The 25,332-nt window shown below is 48.5% G+C and overlaps 1 protein-coding gene across 7 annotated transcripts; it reads left to right on the forward strand.

Annotated features, from left to right (window-relative positions):
* Positions 1-3,060: 3,060 nt before the first annotated feature.
* On the forward strand, positions 3,061-25,235 carry HDAC6 (histone deacetylase 6). 7 transcript variants are annotated; one of them, XM_058292094.2, is made up of 29 exons: positions 3,061-3,179; positions 4,222-4,356; positions 4,441-4,569; positions 4,714-4,802; positions 6,785-6,869; positions 6,969-7,009; positions 7,730-7,826; positions 7,997-8,094; positions 9,039-9,143; positions 9,264-9,332; positions 14,406-14,532; positions 14,635-14,700; positions 14,786-14,845; positions 14,924-15,013; positions 15,370-15,476; positions 15,571-15,638; positions 15,835-15,988; positions 16,092-16,220; positions 16,414-16,582; positions 16,905-17,038; positions 17,441-17,509; positions 17,632-17,824; positions 19,789-19,938; positions 21,439-21,613; positions 21,714-22,144; positions 22,229-22,348; positions 22,481-22,627; positions 22,728-22,856; positions 23,119-25,235. In XM_058292094.2, exons 2-29 carry the CDS (start codon positions 4,252-4,254, stop codon positions 23,185-23,187), a joined length of 3,405 nt encoding a protein of 1,134 aa, XP_058148077.1. In that variant the 5' UTR covers positions 3,061-3,179; positions 4,222-4,251; the 3' UTR covers positions 23,188-25,235. The 7 variants fall into 7 exon arrangements, with proteins under 7 accessions (XP_058148077.1, XP_058148075.1, XP_058148076.1 ...); XM_058292092.2 differs by having other exon boundaries at positions 3,079-3,179; positions 4,441-4,494; XM_058292091.2 differs by lacking the exon at positions 3,061-3,179 and adding an exon at positions 3,493-3,515.
* The last annotated feature ends 97 nt before the right edge of the window (positions 25,236-25,332 follow it).

The raw sequence follows: 25,332 nt of genomic DNA on the forward strand, positions 1-25,332 counted from the left end.
CTTCCTGGGTTCCTCCCTTCAAAGTCTTGCTTCTTTCTGGGCTCAGGGTTCCTCTCTGGGCTCAGCTCCTCTGTTTTCTCCACAAGGTCAGCTGTTGACTATGTGGCTCTGTAGGCTTTGCCTCGCTTCACAAGGTGAGCTGTAGACTATCAGGTGAACAGCTCTGTCTCTCTCCCTGGGGCTCCAGCTTCAGGCTTCAGGATCAAATTCCAACATCAACACTCCAACATCAAAATCCTCAACTCTATCCTTTGCCATGCCTTTTATCTGTGAGTCCCCACACACCAAGGGGTGGGGACTCAATGCTCTAATGACGTGGACCAATCAAAGCCCTAATCATAACTTAATCATGTCCAGGTTCAGACCAGTTTACAAACATAATCCAGTATCTATTTTTGGAATTCATAACTATATCAAACTGCTACAACATCCTTCCCTCTTTTCTTACAAACCTATGTTGCCAGGAAATAGAATCGTTCTCCTGACCCCAGAGAGGAAACATTAACTGCACTCTGTAGAGAACCCTTGCCCCAATACTTTAAAGAAAATTCTCTAGCGCAGTGTTGGCCAATAGAAATATAATGAGAGTTGCATGTGTCATTTTCAGTGTTCCTATAGCCACATTTAAAAAGAAACAGGTAAAATTAATTTAAATGATGGCTTTTCCTTTATCCAGTATATCCAAATATTATCCTTTCAAGAAGCAGTCACTATAAAGAAGGATTGAGATATTAAAATTTTTGAAATCTGATGTGCATCTTACAACACATCTCAATTTGGGCTAGCCACATTTCAGGTGCTCATCAGCCACATGTGGATAGTGCCTACTAACATTGGACACATAGTTCTATGGAGTCTATACAATCTTGCAGCAGACACTGTTGTGGGCTCACCAAAGCCTGTTCCCCCTCTTCCTGAGCCCATTCTATCATTTTCCAACCTCCCTTGCAACCTCTGCCAGATGGGGACATGTGGCAGAGTTCTGGCCAATTGAATGTGTACACAAGTAATAGACACCACTTCCAGGTCTGGCCCATAAAAACCTCCCACCTACCAGCTGAATAAAAGAAAACTCCAAGGACCTAGAGGAGATCACAGCCACAAAATGGAGGTCTCCTGGTCCGTGAATGACCTGCTAGTAAACATGCAGATTGAATTATGTGTGAGAGCAAAAAAAAAAGACATTTGTTTGTGAAGCTCCCGCGATTCGGGGTTTGCTTGTTACAGCAGGTAGCATAATTTATCTTAATGAATAATCATCTCTTGACCCAAATATGGACCTGAACACATGATCTTACTATGTGAACCCCAGCTCTGAAGCTGTACAGAGAAACCTGTCCTGACCCTTTATTGGACCTCCTGATCTCTGTGTAGGAACCTGCCTAAAATGCAGTCTAAGGAGGCCCCATCCTGAACTTGGACAAGATCCCTTAGTCTGGAGCTCTCTAAAAAACTTTCTTGTCCTGTATAGAAACCCGTTTGAGCCAACAGATGAATACCACTATAGAAACTATAGGAACCCCTGTGCTCACCCTATCCAGGCACACTTGCTTGACCCAGTAGAGGAACACCCGAAGTGACCTGACCCTGTCCGGGAGTCCTGTCCTCACATCTTGCACAAAAGGAATACCTCTCCTCATGCAGCCCAGAACGCCTGCCTTCAATCTTTACAAAAAATTCTAACTAATGATTACTCAGAAAAAAAACCCTAGTGACATAAAGAAAATCAAGGACTGACAACTCCACAAGGATTGGAAAACTCTAGCCTGCAGCCAAGGCCAGCCAGTTGCCTGTTTTTACATTTTTAAAGGGGTGTGGAAAAGAGAAGAAAAAAACATATCCTGGTTTATTAATATTCTCCATGTTCTTGGCCACAGAAAGTCCCACTGTATTCCAAAGAGTTAATATCACTATATTCTGTGATTGTAATGCAATAAACTTAGAAATTAATAACAATAAAAAAGGAAAAAGAAGTATCCCGCAGAGACCCATGCAGCCTACAAAGCCTAAAATATTTACCATCTGGCCTTGTACAGAAAAAGTTTGCAGACCCCTCTTCTACAGGAACTTCTCTCCTGACTATACAGAAAAATGGGCCTTGACCCTTTACAAGACTAGCCCTACTCTATATAACTTTGCAGGCATCACTACTGCAGATGTTCCCCAGGGTGTATCACTGTATCTGTTTCTTTGCTGTATGTGGAGGTTTAAGCGTCTTAAGCCGGTACCCCTCTCTCTTAGACAAAAGACCTATTCAGGTAGGAAGAGTGGAAAGGAAGTGGGGGCTGGATCTGGGATCCTCAAGCGGGTCAGAAGGCCGGGCTACTGGGCAATGGGGCTGTCAATCTGTTTGTTAGTCAGCGATGCTGAACACCAGACCGCTTATCTCTCCCGCCCCAGCCTGCAGCCGGGTAGGAAATGGTGGAGAATGAGAGAGGGAGATTAGGAGGACAAACCGGCCTCCCCACGGGGTTGATATTTAGACAGCGGTGAGGGTGGGGGCACAGGAGCAATTCCTCCTAGCCCCCCAGCTCGTGCGTGCACACACACTTTCTATTGCAGCTTGGGAGCAGAGGTTATCCAGTGGAGGGAGCTGATAGGGGGACCAGTCGCCCACGATAAACTCCTAGTCCATACTGGCCCTGGGCATTATTATTATCACAGTTTTCCAGATGAGGAAACTGAAGCACAGAGACGTTCAGTAACTCGCCCAAGATCACATGGCTAAGTCGCATAACCTCAGTTTCCTTATCTGCAAAGCAACGTTAATAATGGGAACTCCCTCACATAGTTGTGGCTAACAACGTCTGGTACACGCTACTTGCTATCATTACAATTGCCTGCCCCCTCCTCCCCATCACCCACGTTTCACTGCAGAATATTAACAGCTAGCGTTTGGTTAGCGCTCCCTGTGTGCCACCTTGGTAAAAATAATCCCCTGATAAGGTTATTACTTTCACTGTCCTCCTCACTCCCATTTTGGTCAACACCAGCCAGCCGCCTGTTTCAACCTTGCTCCTGGCCCAGGAGCCAGCCCGCCGGTGCTACGTCATCAAGACGCGACGCGCGGGAAGCGGCAGGAAGGTGTGAACACGCCCCTTCCTCACTCCTGCCCTTCCTGGCTCGCTCTCTCGAGTCGTCGCTCGGCACGGTTGACGCGGGTCCGAAGGGCTCCTAAGGTGACGGGGCAGGGACGGAAGAGCATGGTCGTGGCGGCCAAGACGACCACAGTGATAGCTTGGGGAGAGGAGAGCTTGCGCTTAAGCCCCGTCTTGAAGCACTGGCGCCCCACGCTGACGCGCCAGCCGGCCGTTAGTGCGCTCGCGGGAGGTGTGGCCGACGCGAGGGGTGTGGCCCCGCAGCAAAGAGGGTGCCCGATGTGGGCGGGACCTGGGCGGGCAGTCCAGGGAGCTGACCCAATGGGAAGGAAGGGTTTGGACACCCGCGGCCGCGCAGGCTGCCGGGAGTTTGGCGGCGCAGCGAGGGGGCGGAGTCTGAGGGAGGGGTTGCTCCCAGTGAGTGGAACCAAAAGATTGGTCGGCGTCGTCCGCGGGGGCGGAGGCTGGCTGAGGGGCGGGAGGTGGCTGGGGACTGGCTGAAGGGGCTGAGGTGGGAGGGGGTGGGGTCTGTGGGAAGAAAGGAGCGGTCCCCTGTGGGGGCGGGACTCAGGGAAACATTAGGCGCGGGATTTGGCAGAATGGCAAATGCCGGCCCGCTAAGGGGGTGGGGTAAACGACTCGTTGAGGGTGGAGTCCGGGCAGGGGCTGGGTCTGGCCGAGTGAAAGGGTGGGGGATTTATCAGGGAGATTGGCGGGAAAGGGCGGGTTTATGAAGGGGTGGGGTCTGGACGAGGTTTCGCCGAATGAAAGGGTCTGGGGATGGGCCTTGGTAGAGTGGAAGGGGCGGTGACGAGCTGGAAAGGGCCGGCCCTGGAACGGACTGAGCCAGGGGGTTAATGGCTCAGTGAAAGGACGAGCCTTGGAAACGGGAAGAGAATCGTGCCGAAGGGGTGGAGTCTAGTGGAAAGGGCGGACCCGGTGGAAGGCACCCCAGTGAAAGGAGAGGGCCTTGGGAGAGGCGGAGTTTAAAAGGCGGTGGGTTAATAGGATAACGTAAGGGATGGAGTATAGCATAGGAGGGGTGGGGCCTGGGAAGGGGGGCAGGGATGTGGGGGGGTCCTCAGGCACTCCAGCCCCCTCACAGTCACCTCCAATCCCCCAGAACCGCAGAAGGGTCACACTCTGCCCGACCATGGCTTCCACTGGCCACGATACCACCAGGCAGCGAAGGAGTAGGCACAACCCCCAGTCGCCCCCCCACGACTCCAACTCCAGCGTCACCACCGTCACCACCGCGGTGAGGCCTCTGACCTGCCCCCACGAGGGGGAGGGGGAGCAGTGGGCCAACCCCCGGACTCTGACCCTTCTCTCTGCTCGGCAGAAGCGAGGTGTTAAAAAGGGTGCTGTACCCCGCTCCAGCCCCAGTCTAGCGGAGGTAAAGAAGAAAGGCAGAATGAAGAAGCTCAGCCAAACAGCCGAGCAAGACCTAATCATGGGGCTGCAAGGGCTGGTGAGAGGGACCTGGACTCGGTTTAGCCTCCTGTAACAACCAAAAACGCCTGAGACCCTGAGGTTCCCCATCCTGGACAGTACGGGATGACCCCTCTGACTCAGGCCCCAAATGGATTTGTGACTCCCATTTTTTTCCCTGCAGGATCTGAACCTTGAGACCAAGGCACTGTCTGGCACCGGCTTGGTGCTCGATGAGCAGCTAAATGAATTCCACTGCCTCTGGGATGACAGGTGAGGCTGGGTCCTCTAAGCCATCCCCAAACCACACAAATATACACACTTAGGACCCGTTAGCAAGAGCAAATTCCTTTTACACCAGCTGAGAAACTGGGGAAGCTGATCGATTCAGGAAGGTGGGGGCTCAGGCTTGAAAGGGCTCTTGTCATTTAGCCCACAAACTGGTTGAGCGCCTTCTATGTGCCAGGAGTTGGGGATACATATGTGGGCAAGACAGACAGGGATCCCCCTCTTGGAAGCCGAAAGGTGAGTAGGAGAGCAGATCATTCAACAGTCATACAGCAGTATGAAGTGTTTAATGAAAGAGGGAATTCAAGGGTGTTGAAGAGAGGTCCCTAACTTGGCATCCTGGTTTCCCCAGAAAGCTTCCTTGAGGAAGGGGTGTTTGTGCTAAAACTGAAGAACCACACTCCTATTTGCTCTGCTTTTCACACTTGTAATCCATCAGCAAATTCTTCTGGCTCCCTATTGAAAATATATTTGATCTCCGACCTCCCTTTACCACCCCCACTGTCCCCAGCATCATCATTCTCCTGGAGTATTGCAGAGGCCTCCTCATTGTCCCCTCACCCCCACCCCACCCCCCAACCCTGCTTCCACCCTCACCCCTACAGTCTTTTCTTCATCAGGCAGCCTAAAAAATGTGTATCAGGTAACATTCTCTTTCTTAAAACCCTTTCAGGGGAAGACCATTGCCCTCAAGGTAAAGTCCAAATTCTTCACCCTGGCCTCTTAAGGTTTCCTGTGATCTGGCCCTGCAGCACTTTTGTGATCTCATCAGCTCCCACCCTCCCCCTCAGTCACTTTGCTGGCTCACAGTGGGCACTTTGCTGTCCCTTAAAGTTGCCAGGCACCCTTTCGCCTCACATCTGTACCCTGGTGGATCCCTTTTCCAGGGATTGGTTTCTGCCTTGGCCTCTCACCACTAATGCATAGTCAGCGTTCTCAAAAAGACTTTCTCACAGAGGGCTTCTGCTCACTAACCTCTACCACGTCTGGTCTTACAGATCTTCAGAGCCTCTGTCATTGTTAATTACTACATTTATGTGTTTGTTGACCAGTTTAGTATCTGTTCCAGTGTAAGACTCATAATGGCAAAGCTGTGTGGGCCTTTATATTTATTGAGTAAATCTTTATCATCTACAGAGGAGCAAAGGAATACCACAGTAAGCAAAGCAAACAGAAATCCCTGTTTCATGGAGGTTACATCTTAGAGGAGGAAGACAGACAGTAAACAACAACAACAACAAAAAGCTAGTAAATTATAACAGTATGCTAAAAGGAGAAGTGCTGTGAAGAAGAATAAAGTGGGAGAGAAAGTAATAGAAGGTGCAGTGTAGGGGATTCTTTTAGGCTGGCCAGGAAAGACTGCTGACATTTGAATGGGAAGCTGAAGAGAGTGAGGGAATGAGCCATGCTGACATCTGGGAGAAGAGTTCTAGGCAGGGGACAAGCTGGAGTCAAGTTCTGAGGCAGGAAAATAGTTGATTTGATGGAAGAGCAACGGGAAGACCAGTGTAGGTGAAGCTAAGGGAGGGAAAGATGGGAGTGGTAGGAGTTGGGGTCAGAAAGGTAATGGGGGACAGATTGTGCTGATTCAGGGCTTTTTTGAGCAGGGAGCCATGGAAGGGTTTTGAGTAAAGGAGGGACCAGATCTGATTTGGGTTTAACCTATGCCTCTGGCTGCTGGGTGGACAAAGGAGTGTTGGGGGAGCAAGGGTGGAAGCAAGGAGACCAGTGAGGAGATTACTGCAATAGCTTAGGCAAGAAATTATGGTAGCAGCAGTGGAGGTGATGAAGGGAGGGGCAGGACCTGGGTAGATGTTTAGAAGGGAACCAGCTGGAGTCTGGGATGACTTCAAAGTTTGGGGTTTGAGCAGCTATGGACAGGTAGATGGGGAAGATGTGGCAGGAGCAGCTGTCCTCCCCGGTATCCCCATATATAGATGTGACTGGATATATCTCTGTTTCCCCAGCTTCCCAGAAAGCCCTGAGCGGCTCCATGCCATCAAGGAGCACCTGACCCGGGAGGGCCTCCTGGATCGCTGCATGTCTTTTCAGGTGAGTCCCCAGCTGGACACTCTGGGGGGAGGGCAGGTGGCTGGTTAAGGACCTGGGCCCCACTCATGTCTTAGCCCATTATTTCTCCTGTCTCCCCAGGCCCAAATTGCCAAAAAGGAGGAGTTGCAGTTGGTTCACAGGTAAAGGCTGGGGACCATTGTAGGATGGGGAAGAGACTTCTTTGGGCTGACCAGGGTGGGCAGAATGCTTTGGAAAGGAATGTCATGGGCTGTGTCCTTGGGCAAGTAGCTGAACCTCTCTGAATCTGTGTCATCACCTCTAACATGGGGGCTGGTAAAACACACCTTTCTCAGGAATAGGGGTCAATATGGGTCAGGTGCTTAGAATGGTACCTCACCTATCATCACCCATGATGATCTCTTATTATCATAATCTGGCTGAATAAACATCTAGTAGTTGTATGGGCAGAATAATCAGAGCTCTGCCTCTGGGGAGCAGCTGCAGGAGCCCAGGGTGAGAAACCTGCTGTATTGTGGCTCAGGGAAAGCTCGTTTGGCAGAAAGGATATCAGAACTAAGCTGGAAGAGGAGGGCTGAGGGAAGGGAAGTACAGGCAGGTAGAACAGTATGGCCAAAGGCCTGAAGGTAGGACTTGGTGTGGCTAGAAGGGGGGGTGGGCAAAGGGCATGACTGGAAATGAGTCAGGCTAGAGAAGAAGCAGGGAATGTGTCCTATAATCGACTTTTCCCCCAGACTGACAGTTGGCAGGGATAGGGGGGAAGAGGGGTCCTGGCCTGACCAAGGGTCTGACACATGGAAGGCTCAGCTTGGGAGGGGACAAGACCAAGGAGGAAGGCAGGGCCCTGAATCCTGAATCCCATCCCTTGTCTGTCTCTCCAGCCTAGAATACATTGATCTGATGGAGACAACCCAGTACATGAATGAGACACAACTCCGCATCCTAGCAGACACCTATGACTCAGTGTATCTGCATCCAGTATGGATGAGTACTGTGGGGGCAGGGGATGGCAGCAGCCCTGGGGGTCCCTCATCCCAATGCCCACCCAATCCTGGGATCCTGTTCTCCGCAGTTCTCCACAGGAGTAGCTGAGTGGCCAGGGCTGCTCTCTTCCTCATTCCCTCTCTGGCTTCCCACTGTCTTTCCAGAACTCATACACCTGTGCCTGCCTGGCCTCAGGCTCTGTCCTCAGGCTGGTGGATGCAGTACTAGGCACTGAGGTCCGGAATGGCATGGCCATCATCAGGTAGGAAACCCCAGCCCTGGGCTTCTTACCTTTCAAATTTGAAATTTCCTGGTAGGGTAATATATTCACCTGGTTCAAAAGTCAAAAGGTACAAAAGGGGGTACAAGGAAAAGTCTCCCCTCTTTCTGCCCTGAGACGTAGAGTCAGTGTAACCAGTGACTCATGTGTTCTCCCAGAAATGGCTTGTGCTTATTCAAAGATAAATACCAAAGTTCACTGGGATTCTAAGGTGTACAGTTTTTTATATTTTTGCCATCTGGAAATCCAGATGCTTCTTACAAATGATATCATCTCAGAATCTAGTTGGCAGCATTTTGTGCTTGGTGTTGGCCTTTTAAATTATAGCACACCTTCTAATCATTGGCATCCCAGAGTTAATGAACTGCAGCAGGTATACCCTTTTGCCTTCCTCTTTTGTGTTAACCATAAATGGGCATAGGACCTGATACACTCCCTTTTGTACCATGCATTTTTCACTTACATACCTTGGAGAGCCTCTTCTAACACTCTGTAGCTTAGGGCCACATAGAACTCTGCTGTACAAATGCACAATCAATTAACCTGGTCCCTACTGATAGATATTTTGGTTCTTCCCAGTCATTTTGTGTTTCACAAAACATGCCATAGCAAATCTGATCGTGCATTTATAAACATGTCACTCACCCTTTTTGCTGTATAGGTTGTGGGCTAAATCCCCAGCAGAAGAATGGTGAGGTTGGGGGGTATATGGATTTGTAATTGTAACAAACGTTATCAAATCTCCCTTGAAGCAGGGAGCTGTAGATTTGGACAGGGAGAGAGTTTGAGGGTCCAAGTTACTCAGTTCCTGGCAGATTTGCAGGCATCAGCATTAGGGAAGTTGGTGGTCAAGATTAGGGAGCAGGGGAAAGTCTCACTGCAGAGAGGATGCTCCCCCTCACTTGTGACCTTTCTGTCCTGCGCAGGCCTCCTGGACACCATGCCCACTACAATCTTATGAATGGATATTGCATGTTCAACCATGTGGCTGTGGCTGCCCGATATGCTCAGCAGAAGCACGATATTCAGAGGTCAGCAGGAGCGGGGCAGGTGTGATGGGGTGGCCTGGGGAGGGGTGTATTGCTTTGGGCTCTTCCCCCAGATTTGCCTCGATCCCCTTCACAGCACCCCCTCTCTCTCCTGGCTCACAGGATCCTTGTCGTGGACTGGGATGTGCACCATGGTCAGGGAACTCAGTTCACCTTTGACCAGGACCCCAGGTATGCCCGAAGTCCAACCCCAGATGCTAGATTCCCAATCCTCCCTCCCCTTACAGTCCCAGCCAGAGGAGCCCTGGAGGAAAGGGAAGGCATTCACATTCATTGGGCCCACCCTAGGTCCAGGATCTGTGCTGGCTCTTTGTGTCTCTGATGTCCTTAATTGCACTCTGTGAGGCAGGGGCTGTGGGGTTCCCCATTTTACAGATGGGGGAACTGAGGCTTATGCATTAGGAAGTCACTCAGAGAAGTGGTAGAGGCAGGAGTGGAGCCTACATGTATTTGGAAAATCTTGTTCACCAATTTACCTTGAACTGGACTGAACCTCAAATTGCTATATTTTATTTTTTTCTGATTATGACAGTACTGTGAAGTATGTGTTTTTAAAAACTGAAGCAAATTCAGAGAGATAAAAAGCAGATTAGAGGTTACCAGGGAATGGGGGGAGGTGTTTGGAAAAATAAAATAAAATAATTAAATAATACAAAAATGTCTAAAGTATGAGTCTCCTATAATTCCAATCACTTCAGAAAAAAAAAACTGTTGACAGTTTGGGTTATATCCTTACAGATTTGATTCCTATGGATGTTTGACTTTATTATTAAATGGTCAACACACTGCCTAACAGGATAATACTCTACATATTTTTCGGCAACTTGCTTTTTTTATTTAACAGTGTACTGCTGTGGACACCTCTCCATATTAACATCTCTAAACCCATCTCATTCTTTGTAAAGGCTGTACAGCATTCTGTTGTATGGCTGTACCTGTTTATTTAATCCCTGGACACCTAAGATGCTGCCCAATTTTTGCTGTCAGACATTTCTACAGTGAATATTCTTGTAAATACATTATTTCACACTTTCCTGTGTATATCTGTAAGATGACTTTCTAAGAGTGAATTGCTGGGTCAGAGGGTCAGTGGGCCTTAAAGTCTGGTATATATTGCCAGACATCCCTCCAGAAAGGTGGTGGTACCAATTTACCCTTCCTGCAGAAAGTGATTGAGTCTTGGTCCATATAGAACAATACAAAGTAGTTGTTTAATGCAGACTTCTATCATAGTATCTCCTTTCCCCCATAGATCCTGAGTTCCCATAGCCCTTTATCCAATCTAGGTCTGTTGCTCTCTCAGCTTTAGTGTTTTCCAACATTCATTGTTGCTCACAGATGGCTGCTGTCAGTCTGATTTTCATTCTTTTCTGGGTACTCTCTTTCCCTTTCTGGCAGCTTAGCAGTTCTTCTCTTTAGCCATGGCATTCTATATTTTAATCCTGGCCCCTTCATCCAGTTTAGCAGCATGTGGACATTTTACATCTGAAAACTCAGGTTTTTCTTAAGTCCTTGGAAGTTTTTGATGAGATTTTGATAATTTCAGATACTGTGTTTTCTGGGTTCTCTCTTTCCCTAGGACTCTTGTTAGTCAGATGTTGGGCCTCCTGGATTGATATGTCTATGTTTTCTTTCTTTCTTTCTTTTTTTTGTCTCACGTTTTCTATCTCTTTGGCCTTTTGTTTTGTGTCCTGGGAGATTTCCTCAACTTTATCTCCAAGCCTTCTATTGGGTTTTGTATTTAGACATTCTCTTAATCTCCAAAAGGACTTTTTCCCTCTGTTTCTATGCCCTCTCATTCCTAATCTTGTTTTTTGTTTTGTTTTGTTTTTTTTGTTTATTTAGTATTAAAAACTTAGAAATGTTTTAATTTCTCTTCTGTTCTCTAAATTATGTCTCTTTATTCTGGGCTTGGTTGAATTGTTTTATCTTGGTCTTTCCTTTTCATGCTGGGGATTTTCCTCAAATGTCTAGCAATTTCGATTTGGTTATTTATAATTAAGAATGAAGGACTGTGTTGACTACTGTAGGTAGCTGTCATGGGTTGGTTTTCCCAAAAGATGTTACCCCAGAATAGGGGCAGGGGATGTCCATGGTCAGGTATCACTTTAGGGAATGTGGGCAAGGGCTCAGGCAATAGATGGGGTCCTGCCAAATGCCAGAAAAAAATTATTCTCTTCTTTGGGTTTTTTTTTTTTTTTTTTCTCACAGCCTTGCCAAAGTTTGTCTTTTACTTATCTTTTAAAATCTAGCTTTTGGCTCTTTTGGTCATCTCTACCATTTTATTGTTTGTTTTTTAGACTAACTTTTTTCTGTTTGTATCTTTATTAATTTTTCCTTCTATGTTCTTTTTGTTCATGTCTGGCTTCTCAAATCGAATGCTTTAACATTTGTCAACTCATTGGCCAATCTTGTTTCATCTGTACCTGTACCCACTGCCTTTCTTCTGTATTATTTTGAAGCTAATCCCAGACACCATATATTTTTCCTCTGTAAATATTTCATACTGTATCTCTATAACATAAGAATGCTTTTCAGATAATGCATAACCACAATATCATACCTAAGAAAATTAACAAGAATTTCTTTATATCATCTATCATTTTTGTTGTTATAATAAATGCATTGGAGGCTACAGCTGTGTTATTTTGTGGATATATTACTGCCTATATACATGGATATGAAGAACTGTGAATATATTCATCAATACATTCTTCCTTATAAATAAGAATATATTTTAAAAATTCTGTCAATGCCTTTCAATCTCCCAGCTCCCCATCTCAAGCCTCAGTAGGTTTGCCGTGCAAACAAATCAGACAGTCCTTAAAAGGCTGTAATGGGGTCGGGGAATGGGGAGTTAATGCATAATGGGTGTAGGATTTCTATTTCGGGGGACGGAAAAATTCTGGTAATGGATGGTGGTGAGGGTAGTGCAACATTGTGAATACTATTAATTCCACTAAATGGTATGCTTGGGAGTGGTTGAGATGGGAAAGTTACGTCGTATATATGCTTCCACAATTAAAAAAAAAAGATTGAGCAACTAAACAGACATTGACAATCACAATACATGATCCTGGACTGGATCTAATAATGAAGAAAAGGCTCAAAAGGGCATTATTGGAATATATTTAAAAATGGAATATAGACTCTCAGCTTTATATCAATGATAATTTTTTGAACTTGGTAACTGCACTTAAGGTGATTACATAAGTAAATATCCTTGTTCTTAGGAACAAGGAAATGTATGGAAGTATTAAGTGTTTAAAGTGCCTAATGTATATATGACCTATACTCAAGGGTTCGGAAAACACATAGATAGCTGGATAGAGAGAGAGATAAAGATAGACAGACAGATGGAAAAATGACAGCAAATGTGGCAAAATGTTAAAATTGGTGGATCTGGGTATCTGGGACATAGAGGTCTATTGGAGTTCTCTGAGTTTTGTATTATTTTGCAAATGTCCTGTAAGTTTGAAAGTATTTGAAAATGTTTTTTAAAATGCTTTATGAAGACTATGAAAACAGGTAAACTAAGACTAAGTCATTCATTAAAAGAAACAAGTACATCTGGTGAATTGGTCGTTTGTGAATTGGCTATTCTGAATTGATTTTGAGTATACTGACCTGGAGTTCCTATGCTTGATTTCTCCAGAGGTGAAACGTCAGGCATCTTCTTGAGGGCAAGAGAAGGTGGAGTGCCCTCTCCCAGCTTTTCAGCCCCATGTGTTACCCCAACCTATGGGTGCCTCAGTCCTGAGGCTTTCTACCTCTCAGATTTATTGAAGTTTCACAATGTCTGACATCTTTTCTCCCATTCCCTGTGTCTTTCTGGGTTGATCTTTGTTTTTTGTTATTTGACTGGGATCATAGAAGGAAGAGGAGGGAAATCTGTGCTATCAATCCACCATTCTTTCACTGAAAGTCAGTTGAACTTATTTTAAAATCCTGTTGTTTGCTTTATAAACTTCATTTCCTTGAGTTCTTCTCTCTGTTGACTGGTAGTTTTCTTGTGGGGTTGGCTTTCTAAAGATCTTTTCTTTATTCCTTTCTTCCCCTGATGATAATTGTAATGTTCTACTGTGCATTTCTCTTCCTCTGGAGGTTAACTTCCAAAAATAAAAACAGTTTAGAACCTGTTTTATCTATTATATCAAAAATAGAACAATGATTTTTTTTCACAAACACATCCCCAACAAGACCAAGTTTTAGTACAGGATTCATTCCCCAATCCCAACATGCATATTCTTATATTTTTTTCAATTTCAAGAATCCTTTTTATATCAACTGCATTAAGGTATGAAACAACATTATAGACATTTATTGAAAGTTGACTCAAGTCTGTCTAAATTCATTGCTTATCACTATTTCTTGAAAATCCCTTAAAAAAAGAAAAACTGCTGCCTTAAATCCTTTCTGGGATAAGGCCAGGGGTGGATGAATAGGTAGAAGGATGGATGGATGATAGATTATTTATTTTACTTCCCTCAGTCAGAATTAAGCTCGCCCACAACCCCTTGCCCAGCTTTCTGTGAGAGCATGTACCCTCACATCTTTTTCACTAACTGTTTTATGTGTCATTCCCTTTCACCCTTCTGAGTGCTCACTATTTCATCTATAAAATAGAAGAAGTAGAAGTGGCCTGTAAGGTACTCGGGAGAAAGAACTGCTCCCTTCATCTCCACACACAGCCCCAGCCAGGCCCTCACCCATCTCCACATAGAGAAGCATGTCCCACCGCTTCTAACCTGGAGTGGGGAAACACTAAGCTCCTCAGCCTAGTGTGATGCTCTTTTCAGCCTTAGCAGGCTCCTCCAAATTAAGAGCCCCCCACAGGTCTCCAGTGTCCTAGGGCTTGTCCTGCTGTTCTCACTCTGGTCATGGGGGCAGGTGGGTGGCAGACATTATCTAGAGTCCCCCACAGGGCCAGGGGTCTCTAGAGGCTGGGACAGAACTGATAGCTCTCAGGGTTTCTTAAACTGAGCATGGAATTGGATGGGCACTGAGGTGGGCAACCAGGTTTGCTAAGGGAGGGTTTCTGGTGGGAGACTGAATGAATGAGTGAAATAATGGAAGAGTGCATGGACAAATTAATAAATGGGAGAATGAATAAACTGGCAACTGAATGGAAGGGTGAATTAATGGAAGAATGGATGAGAAAATGAATGAATGGTCAAATGGGAAGAGTGGCTGAGTAAACTTTTCCACCCTCCACTTCTCTCCGCCCGCCACCCCCCCACCCAGCGTCCTCTATTTCTCCATCCACCGCTATGAGTATGGCCGGTTCTGGCCCCACCTTAAGGCCTCTAACTGGTCTGCCACTGGCACTGGCCGCGGCCAAGGATACACCATCAATGTGCCTTGGAACCAGGTCAGTGTATGCCCACCCTCTGCCCCCAACAAGAGGCTTGCCCCCACCATTCAGCTGACTCGGGGTGGGCAGTGACTACACGTCCCCATCTTGCCTCTGCAGGTGGGGATGCGGGATGCTGATTACATCGCTGTTTTCCTGCACATTCTACTGCCAGTCGCCCTGGAGGTATTAGAGGTCTGGGGTTTGTTGAGGGCAAGGGGTGGGGTGGGCCATGAGGCACAGGGTCTCAGGTAGTGTGTTCTCTCCTCAGTTCCAGCCCCAGCTAGTCCTGGTAGCTGCTGGATTTGATGCCCTCCAAGGGGACCCCAAGGTAAGGCAGGCCACCTGGGGTGGCAGGCGGGCAGAAGGGGGCCGGGTGGAACCAGGCTGACCTTCCATGTCCCGCCAGGGGGAGATGGCTGCCACTCCAGCAGGATTTGCCCAGCTGACCCACCTGCTCATGGGTCTGGCAGGAGGCAAGCTGATCCTCTCTCTGGAGGTGAGTGGCTCACCATGCTCGCACGTTTCCCCTGCCACCGCGGCCTTGTTTCTCAGCCTGTGGATTCTGGAAGGCTTAAGAGCAAATCCATTTGAGTCCATCAGGGATCCCTATCCCAGCATTTCCACTTCCTAGCCCTACAGCTTTGCAGAAGTCACTTAACCTCTTTTGTGCCTCAGCTTCCCTTACATAAATGGACATAATAATAATAGTAATCTCATATCACTGTCTGGTGAATTAAATGAGGCCACCCTCTAAGTTTCTTGTGGTTTGACATGTAGTGTTTCTGTACCATATTATTATTATTCCCTGATCATATCTGCTCCTTTCCTGACATCCCTCACAACTCCTCCCAGGGCGGCTACAACCTCCGCTCCCTGGCTGAGGGCGTCAGTGCCTCGCTCCACACCCTTCTGGGAGACCCTTGCCCCATGCTGGAGTCCCCCAGTGTCCCCTGCCTGAGGTAAGCCCAGGTGGAGGAGGGAAAAGTGTGACCCTCAGGGCCCACCCCCCTCCGGGATGATTTCGTCACATTCTTCACCTCCCCTGTCCTCCAGTGCCCTGGCTTCCCTCTCCCGTGTTCTGGTCACCCTGGAGCCCTTCTGGGAAGTCCTTGTGAGATCTGGTAGGAAGTGGGAATGGGCTTGGTGGAGGGCTGGGAATGGAGTCAGTGGGGGCGGGGGAGAGACCCTCTTCCAGATCCCCTCTGGCCCTTTGGGCCACCTTGGTTGGGGAAAGACAGGCACTCTTTCTCACTGGGCCCAGGTTTTGAGCCTTCTGTAGTAGTGGGGAGTAGAGGGAATGCGACCTTCTCTTTATAGCTGTGACCTTCAAGGAGGACAAGAAGGAGGAGACCAAGGAGGAAGGGCAGCGGGAGCCTCCCGCGCCCCCAGTGCTGGCCTGGCCAGTGCTGCCTGCTCGCACAGGGCTGGTCTATGACCAGCGTATGATGCGTCACTGCAATCTATGGGATAAGTATGCAATCTGAGGGCCTGGGTAAGGTGGGTGGGGGCCCACCGCCCCTTCCTTAAGCCTTCAGCCCCTATCTCTGGTTCCCTCCCTGCCCCCCCACTCGCAGCTACCATCCAGAGATGCCCCAACGAATCTCGTGTATCGTGCGGCGCCTGGAGGAGCTGGGCCTGGCTGGGCGCTGCCTCACCCTGCCTGCGCGCCCTGCCACAGACGCTGAGCTGCTTGCCTGCCACAGGTCAGCCCCCCACTAGGGCCTGGGGTTGGAGCCTGGGCTTCCTTTCCCGGGCACAGCAGGTAGGTGTCAAGCGCAGAGCGCCCACTTGGGGCTGGGGTTCCCGCCTTGCAGGGAGGGGTCTGTGGAGGGGCAGGAACCACCTCACCCACCACCAAGTGCCCCTCTCAGCGCGCCCTCCCCTTCTCACTCCCAGTGCCGAGTACATACGTCGACTCCGGGCCACCGAGAACATGAAACCCCGGGAGCTGCACCGCGAGGGCGCTAACTATGACTCCATCTACATCTGCCCCAGCACCTTTGCCTGCGCGCAGCTAGCCACTGGCGCGGTCTGCCGCCTGGTGGAGGCTGTGCTCGCTGGAGAGGCGCGTCCTCCATGCGGGGCGGGGTGGGGGGGGAATGGAGAGGGAGGGCCACCTGCCTCCTGTGGTAGCTCTGGCATTGTGGAGCTGGACTGGAGGAAAGGGGCTTGGGGAGGGGTCCCTGCTCATCGGAGGCCTCTCTCACTAGAGAGGTGCTCCCCAGGGAGATGAATGGCAGGGGTTGGGCTGGAGGCAAGCAGGGGGAGGGCCTGGCAGCTAGTAGAGTGGCAGGAGGGCAGGGGAGAGAGAAACAGAAGGGGAGAAACCAGGGGAGGGAAAGAGGGAAGGATGAGGGTCTAACCTTCACTCCCTGCCCCTCTCCCAGGTATTGAATGGCACTGCAGTGGTACGGCCACCCGGGCACCACGCAGAGCGGGATGCTGCCTGCGGTTTCTGCTTTTTCAACTCGGTGGCCGTGGCTGCTCGCCATGCTCAGGCCATCAGTGGGCATGCACTGCGGTGAGGGCTCTCTGGAGACCCCCAAATCCTGGCCCACAGTGGAACCCCCCCCCCCCCAGCCCAGTGCTTACCCAGCAGGCACCGTAGTGTAGCTTATAAAATAAGATCCAGGGTCCAGCCCCAGCATTTCCAGTTCCTAAAAGATATCCCGACAGAACCCAGAGTTCAGGCCTCCAAATCTCACCCAGAAAGACCCTAGGATCCGGCCCTCAACACTTATTCAGGCCCACAGTGAAGCCCTCAGGACCCAGGATCTGGTTTTCATACTTACTCTGATAGAACCCAGAAGCCTGAAAACCAGTGCTTTCCCTAAAGGGACCCAGCAACAAATGGCTCTTCTAACCCCAGCCCTCTCCCAGGGAGCAGGTGTCCCAAGTTACTAAGTAACTGTACCTTCCCTAGGATCCTGATCGTGGATTGGGATGTCCATCACGGGAATGGGACTCAGCACCTATTTGAGGATGATCCCAGGTGAGGGGCTGGGGCAGGGAGGTGGAAGGGGTGGGCTGTGCCCCAAGGGTGCTGGGGGACTCACATGGGGCCAGGCAGCCCCCAACCAGTTGTGACCCCTTTTCCCACCCCCTCCCCGGAAGTGTGCTGTACATGTCCCTGCACCGCTATGATCACGGCACCTTCTTCCCCATGGGGAATGAGGGGGCTAGCAGCCAGAAGGGACGGGCCGCAGGCACGGGCTTCACTGTCAACGTGGCCTGGAATGGGCCCCGCATGGGTGACGCCGACTACCTGGCCGCCTGGCATCGACTAGTGCTTCCCATTGCTTATGAGGTACGGTTCAAGATGGATGTGACACTAACGTGCAGGGGGCAGCATGTGAATGTCTGACTGCTGGGTGGCCAAGCATATGAGACAGCCTGTGGGTGACCGCACATGACTCCTCTCTGGGCATGAGGAGGTTATGACTCTATGTGATGGCCTTTTTATACAGGCATACCTCATTTTACTGCGGTTCACTTTATTGAGCTTCACAGATATTGCATCTTTGAGAAACTGAGCAAGTCTCCCAGTGCCATTTTTCCAACAATATGTGCTCACTTTGTGTCTGTCACAATATTTCAAACTTTTTCACTAACATACACTTAATAGACTACAGCATAGTGTAAACATAACTTTTCTATGCACTGATAAACCAAAAATCTTGTGTAACTCGCTTTATTGCAATACGTGCTTTATTGTGGTGGTCTGGAACTGAACCTGCACTATCTCTGAGGTATGCCTGTATTTGTTCAGCTCTGCACTGATGGCTGTATGAGACTGCCTTTTCTGTGTATGTAACACTATATGTGCATGAGTGACTCTGGATGTACAGTGGTAGTCTGTGTGTGCCCTGTGTGTTCCCATCCCAAGTCACTGTGTGTGCCTGCTAATGTGACTGCCATCTCTGTAACTGTGTGCAGTGCTGGGGAGGACTTTGAATGTGTATGGGTGAGACTTGGCAGAGGTAGCTAGTTGTCACCAATTTTTCTATGTGTACTGTGTGTGATAGTGTATGTCACCACATGTTGCTATCTCTGTGACAGCCTTGTGTGACTCTTCTACATATGGGGACTGTGTGCGATGGCCATCTTTTTGTGGAACCATGTGTGTCTGTCTGCCTGCCATGACCGCGTGTGTCTTTCTGACTGGGTAATGGCCTGAATATTTTTGTCTGTGTGTGAGTGGCTGTGTGTGACTGCCTTTTCTTTGTGTAAATTGTGCGAGACATTTTGTGTGACTGATTGTGTGCACATGAATGACTTTGTGAAGGTGGAGTATGTGGCTGCGATCTCTGTGAAACTATGTATGTATTTACTCCCATTGTGTGTAGGGGTGACTATCCTCAAGTGACTGTGATTACCTTCTGTGTGTGCATAACCTTTTGAAATTGTCTGTGTGTACATCTTTGCAAGTGACCACCTACTCTGGATGAGACAGTGTTGCATAACTGTTGTGAAGTGTGGGTGATGGCCTTTGTGGGGCTGTCTGGCTGTGTATGTATGTGTTTGTGCACACACATGGATGATTGTGACTGTACAGGGGACTGTAGATTATTGCCCCCTCTGTGAGAAACTCTGTGTGCATGACTGGTGTGCATGTGTGGTAATGGTCTGTATGGGACTATCTTTGTGTGGTTATGTGTGGCTGACTCTGACCATCTTCTCTGTGTGTGGCACTTGCATTGTCATCTCTTTTGCTGAAAGTAAGTGCATGCCTGTGTGTTTAAAACCCTGTATATTGTGCCTGTGCATCCCATGTTTTGTCCCAGGAAGGGGAGTGTGCGTTGCTTGCTCTGGGGGTGGGGGGTGTGTGTGAGGACAAACCTCTGTCTCTCCATGTCTCGTGTCACCATCTCTTGGTGTCTGAGTCTCCATGCCGCATGTCTCTGTGTCTCATTTCTAGTGTCTTCAGGTCTCAAGTCTAAATCTTCGTCTGCTCTGATCACATTTCAGTTTATATGTACCCGTGTTTCTGGCTTCTATCTCTGAGTCTTGTGTCTCTGCGTCTCTATCTCTTGTGTCTCCATGTCTCCCCCTACCTTGTTTTCACGTTGCTGGTTTTGTATGTCCTGGGTCTCTAGTTCTTGCGCCTCCAGCTCTCTGTTTTGTGTCTCCATGTCTTCATGGCTCTGGCCTCGTGTCTCCATATGCCCGTGTCTAAAGGCTCTATGTCCCTGTCTATCTGTGTCTCTGTCACCTGCTGTCCCCTGAAACCTCTGCTCTCATGCCCATGTGTCTCTTCTCTCCCTGCCTCAGTTTAATCCAGAGCTGGTGCTAGTCTCGGCTGGCTTTGATGCCGCGCGAGGGGACCCCCTGGGGGGCTGCATGGTGTCACCTGAGGGCTATGCCCACCTCACCCACCTTCTGATGGGCCTTGCCAATGGCCGCATTATCCTAATTCTAGAGGTAACTCTCTCTGGGGCCCTCTTCTGGCTGTGGGAGGGTAGTTAGGAAGAGTCCTGCCCTTTCAGCTGGCTGGCTGTCCCCTTAGGGCAATTTCCTAAAATCTCCTATGTCATTTCCAAACTTGACTCTTTCCAAACGTGACAGTGATGGTCCCCACCTGGGATTGTTGGCACATACTGGGTGTTAATAATAATTACACTAATATTAATGACATGTACATGCATTCTATGTGTATTACTTCTTCATTTACTTGACAGAACAGCGTTATAAGATAGGTCTGCTGTTTTTCTGATTATCGCTTTCCTCACTCAAGATCAGGGAGACTAAGGCATGGGGAGGTGAAGTGATGAGCCCGAGGTCATACATTTAATAAGTGGCAGAGCCAGGGCTTGAACCCAGGCAGCCTGTCTCCAGCATGTATGTTCCAAACCATTACCTGAGCTGCCTCTAACAAATACCTGAGGCAAAGTAAATTCCCTGACCTTTTGTAAATTACCAGCGCCCCATCTTCTCCAGGCCTCCTTTGCCTCATCTGTCAAATGGGGCTAATCATGGAAGAGGGCCTGGCATATGGTATAAATGCTTTATCTTATTATTTTGTATTACATTTTGCATTTTGTGCATAGTTATGCATTTCATACATTAACTCCGCCCTCTCAGCAACCCTCTGTGCTATTACTTTCACCACTTTACAGATGAGGAACGTGAGGCCTAGAGAGACTAACTGGCTTACAAGAAGTAAGCAGTTACTGTGGTAGGGCAGGGTGATGGTGAAGAACACAGACTCTTTTATCACATTGCCCAGGTTCAGAGTTGTAGATGGTCTCAGACAAGGCACCTAACCACTCTAAGCCTTATTGTGCTTCATCTAGAAAAAGAGTAGAGCCTGGGGTTCCTACAGAGTAAGGAAAAAGGTGTGTGTGTGGGGGGGGATTCCTGTACAAGGTCAGGACAGGGTTTCCTATGGAGAGAAGGATCAGTTCTTCCTCTACCAGGGCAGGAAAGGTCTTTCTGAACTGGGAAAGGACAGTGGTTTTGGATAGGCTCACAACAGGTGTTCATGTGTAGGACCAGGTCCATGGGTTTTGTAGGGTGTGAGGCCAGGGGTTCCTGTCTAGAGCAAAGATGGGGATTTCTGTATGGTGTAAAGACAGGTTCCTGTACAGGTTGAGGACATGGGGTTGTAAGGATTAAGTGAATTAATATGTGCAAAAGTACTTAGAATAGGGTCTGGGACACAATTATTGTTGGCATTGTTATTGTTATTATCATGATCTTGTACTTGACACTACAGTTTAACCCCCACAGTGACCTCACACAATGGGTGATGCCCATCTTACAGATGCAGGTTTCACTTCCTTCTCCCCAGCACCCTGCTCCTGCCCCAAGCCAGGCTTGCAGAGGCCAGGTGGGGGATAGGGGAGGCAGTACATTTTGTTCCCAAAACTCCCTGAGAATCCCCTCTGACCATACCTTTCTCTCCCCTTTTCCTTCACACAGGGCGGCTATAACCTGACATCCATCTCAGAGTCCATGGCTGCCTGCACCCGCTCCCTCCTGGGGGATCTGCCACCCCTGCTGGCCCCATTGCGCCCCCCGCTAGCAGGAGCCCTGGCCTCGATCACTGAGACTATTCATGTCCATCGCAGATACTGGCACAGCTTGCGGCTCAGGAGTAAGTGGATGTGGGGAACTGGGGACAATGGGGAACTCAGGGAAGGAGGAGGCTCAGGGAAGGGTAGGAATGGAGAGAGTACCCACATTCCCATCCACAGTTCCAGAGGTAGAAGATGAGGAGGGACCCTCTGATTCCAAGCCAGTCACCAAGGAGGCACCCCAACCAGCCAATCCTGAGACAGCCGAGGGGATGACCATGCCAGGAGGGAACGTTCTGGAAGCAGACATGGGGAAGGCCACCTCTGCATCATCCATGGAAGGATCCACTCCAGATCAGATTAAGTCAGAGACAACTGTAGTGGCATTGCCTCAAGACCAGTCCTTGGAGACACCCACGGGGGGAGCCATGCTGGACCAGGCCACGTCAGGGGTGGCTGTGGGGGAAGCCAAGCTGATCCAAACCCCTCTAGCCTCATGCACTGACAACCAGACACCCTCAGCCTCACCATTGCAGGGAGCCACCACACAGATATCCCCCAGTAGGCTGATTGGGAGTCTCAAGACCTTGGAACTAAACAATGGAGCTCAGGTAAGGCCCACCATACCCAGGTAGGGTAAAGAAGGAAGTGAGAATCAGGCTTCTAGGCTTTATCCCTTGCCTCTGTGTATATAGGAGGCCCCAGATTCTCAGACCCCAGAAGAAGAGACACTACTAGGAGAAGCAGCTGGAGGGCAGGACCTGGCAGATTCAGTACTGATGCAGGACTTTGGGAACCATCCTGACACTGATGAGGTGAGCTCAAGGAGAGGCTGGGTCTCTGGCTTCCTTCTCTTGCTCCTTTGTGTCTCCAAATTGGAGCATGTGATGTTGGAATATGTAGTGGGAAGATAGGCTCCCTAACTCACACGGTTTCACCCACCACAGGTCACGTTTTATGCTGTGACACCACTGCCCTGGTGTCCTCATTTGGTAGCAGTACAGCCCACACCTCCAACAGGCCTGGATGTGACCCAACCCTGTCAGGTCTGCAGAACATACCAGGAGAACTGGGTGTGTCTCTCTTGCTATCAGGTGCGGAGCAGAGGAAGGGGTTAGGGTGGAGGGCAGTCCAGGTGAAAACCCCAGGTGGGGTACCGAACCTCCACACATGGCACTCACCCCCCAACCTCAGGTCCACTGTGGTCGTTACATCAATGCCCATATGATCCGACACCACGAAGACTCGGGACACCCACTGGTCCTCAGCTACGTTGACCTATCTACCTGGTGTTACCACTGTCAGGCCTATATCCACCACCAGGTATGCCCTGGGCAGACCCTTTAACACGTGAGCACTCAGCTTCCCACACACCCACCCCACCATACACATACCTTCTCCCAATGGGCAAGAGTCAAATGGACACCCCTCTGTGTGGCTGTCTCATGATTATTTTTGTGGTATGGGGGCTATAGGTTAGTCGAAGGAGACAGGGTGGCTAAAGGCTGGAGTGGGAGCAGCCTCCTGGCTGGGGTAGAATGGGCCTCACTCTCTCTCACCTTCCCTATTCTTGCCTCCTCCTCAGACTCTCCTAGATGCGAAGAATGTTGCCTACCAGAACAAGTTTGGGGAGGACATGCCCCACCCGCAGTAAATACCAGAACGCACTCCCTCTTCACCTTCTGAGACCCAAGACAGACCAGCCTTAGTTCATTCCAGCCTGCATCTTGGCTGAGGGGTAGGCTCTCAATCTGAGTCTATCCTGAATACCTTTTACAACCCCCGAGGGCACTTATTTAAGTGTAAATACTTCTAAGAAGACTGGGACGACCACTCTTGAATCTCCCCCTGCCCACTGCCTGTTTGAGGGACTCCATCTACTCCTCCCTCAGAGAGAAAGGATATGGGTAGCTCAGTGCCCCCAAGAGAGGGCCAGTATCATGAAGATGTCATCACAGGGAGTGGGGTCAGGTGGCAGGTATGGTGGGGTTGCATATATAATAAAGTACAAGCTGTTACACAACCTCAAGAAAGCCTTTCAACCTTGAATGGGTGGAGAATCCCACACCCCTAGCCAGCAGAGCAGATAAGGGATGAGGGAGTGGGAGGGGGGAGTCTTCATCGGGTCAACTCCCTCAAACCCCTGCCCTTCCATTGCCCTAAGAAAAACTAACTGAAAATAGAGCATGCAGCTTGCCTGGCTCCTCTTGAGATTAAATTGTGGAATTTGTGAGAAAATGCATGCCTGCCTTAGAAATATGGGCCTCACATATAGCCCCAGCCACACCCTATGCTAAGAAGGCAAGAAAACTATCAAGAAATGTCCTTACCAGGCCTCATTCACCCTATCTTCTGGCTGTGATGGGGATGCGGTCCAGGTCTAACATACCTGGATGAGGAGGCCATGGGTAACTTTCCTGGGAAAAGGAGTGCCTACCGTTGACCAAAGGTGGAAAATTGGAAGAAAATTTTGAAGTTTGATTTCTCCCTGATAATGAGAATCCCTTTGACAGTTCAAGGAAGTCAGGGCTGAGGTTTCTTGACCTTTTCTTCATGGCCACCTTATGATCCCAAGATCATCACCAGAGGCCCAGCCATTCCACTAATAAGTGACCAATCTAGCCAATAACTCAAATTGAGAGACACCATGACAGCACTGGGGGCCTGGTTTAAATGCACAAGAGAGACTAACAACACTGAAGCCCATCCCTTTTAATTTTTATACTTTTTTTTAAGGAGGTACCGGGGATTGAACCCAGGACCTTGTACCTGGGAAGCAGGTGTTCAACCATTGAGCTACATCTGCTCCCCAGTGAGAGTTGGTTTTGTTTGTTTTTAGGAGGTACTGGGGATCGAGCCTGGGACCTTGTACATGGGAAAACAGGCCCTCAACCACTTGAGCTACATCTGCTCCCCTTTATCCACTTAAACCTCCCTCCCCCTGAGGTTTCCTTGTTTGGGTTTTGGGGGGTTTTTTTCCTCATTGTTTTTGCTTGTCTGCTCATTTTTTTGTTGTTGTTTTCTTTTTTTGCTTGTCATCTGTTTTTTTTTTTTTTCTTTAAGAGGTACCAAAACTGAACCTGGGACCTCCCATGCGGGAGGCGGGTGCTTAACTGCTTAAGCCACATCCACTCCCCACTTCATACACTTTTTAAACACTTTTTGTTCAACTTATATCAAATGAACTTAACTATTTTTAGTACTTCCCTTTTTACTTTTACACCTTTACTATGATTATGTTAATCAACAGGTATTTAATTCAACAGTACAGGAAAAAACTATTTTCTCAATTAGTTTATGAAAACATAAGATTATTTTTCCCCTACCACCGCATTAGTATGCAGATTGAGGTGGCCTGACAGGTTTCTCTGTTATGGGCCTCACATAGAGCCCCATTTTGTTTTCAATATCAATACAGTTTTCTACTTAATATTGGCTTCCTGGACTTAGCCATTAATATTGAAATACTTCAGTTTAGCAGATGGTTTTACAAACTTCTCATAACCAACCATAACCACATATGAGTTATTTCATCTTTAAATAAGCTTATTAGATGATAGTCAACAACTAATGAAATTTACTTTATCCATTTAATTCTTGTCTTACATCCCTTATTCCGTTCTGTGAAAACTCATTTCACTTTAGGACAGATCTGTATTTTGTTCTTTAACTTAATTTCATTAAACACAAAATTAAAACTTTCATCATCTTTTTTTTTAAAGAATTATTTATTTATCCCTCCCCTTGTTTGTGTTCACTATCTGTTCTCTGTGTCCATTTGTTGCATGATCCTTGTGTC

Source organism: Dasypus novemcinctus, chromosome X (genome assembly GCF_030445035.2).
Source record: "Dasypus novemcinctus isolate mDasNov1 chromosome X, mDasNov1.1.hap2, whole genome shotgun sequence".
NCBI lineage: Eukaryota > Metazoa > Chordata > Mammalia > Cingulata > Dasypodidae > Dasypus > Dasypus novemcinctus.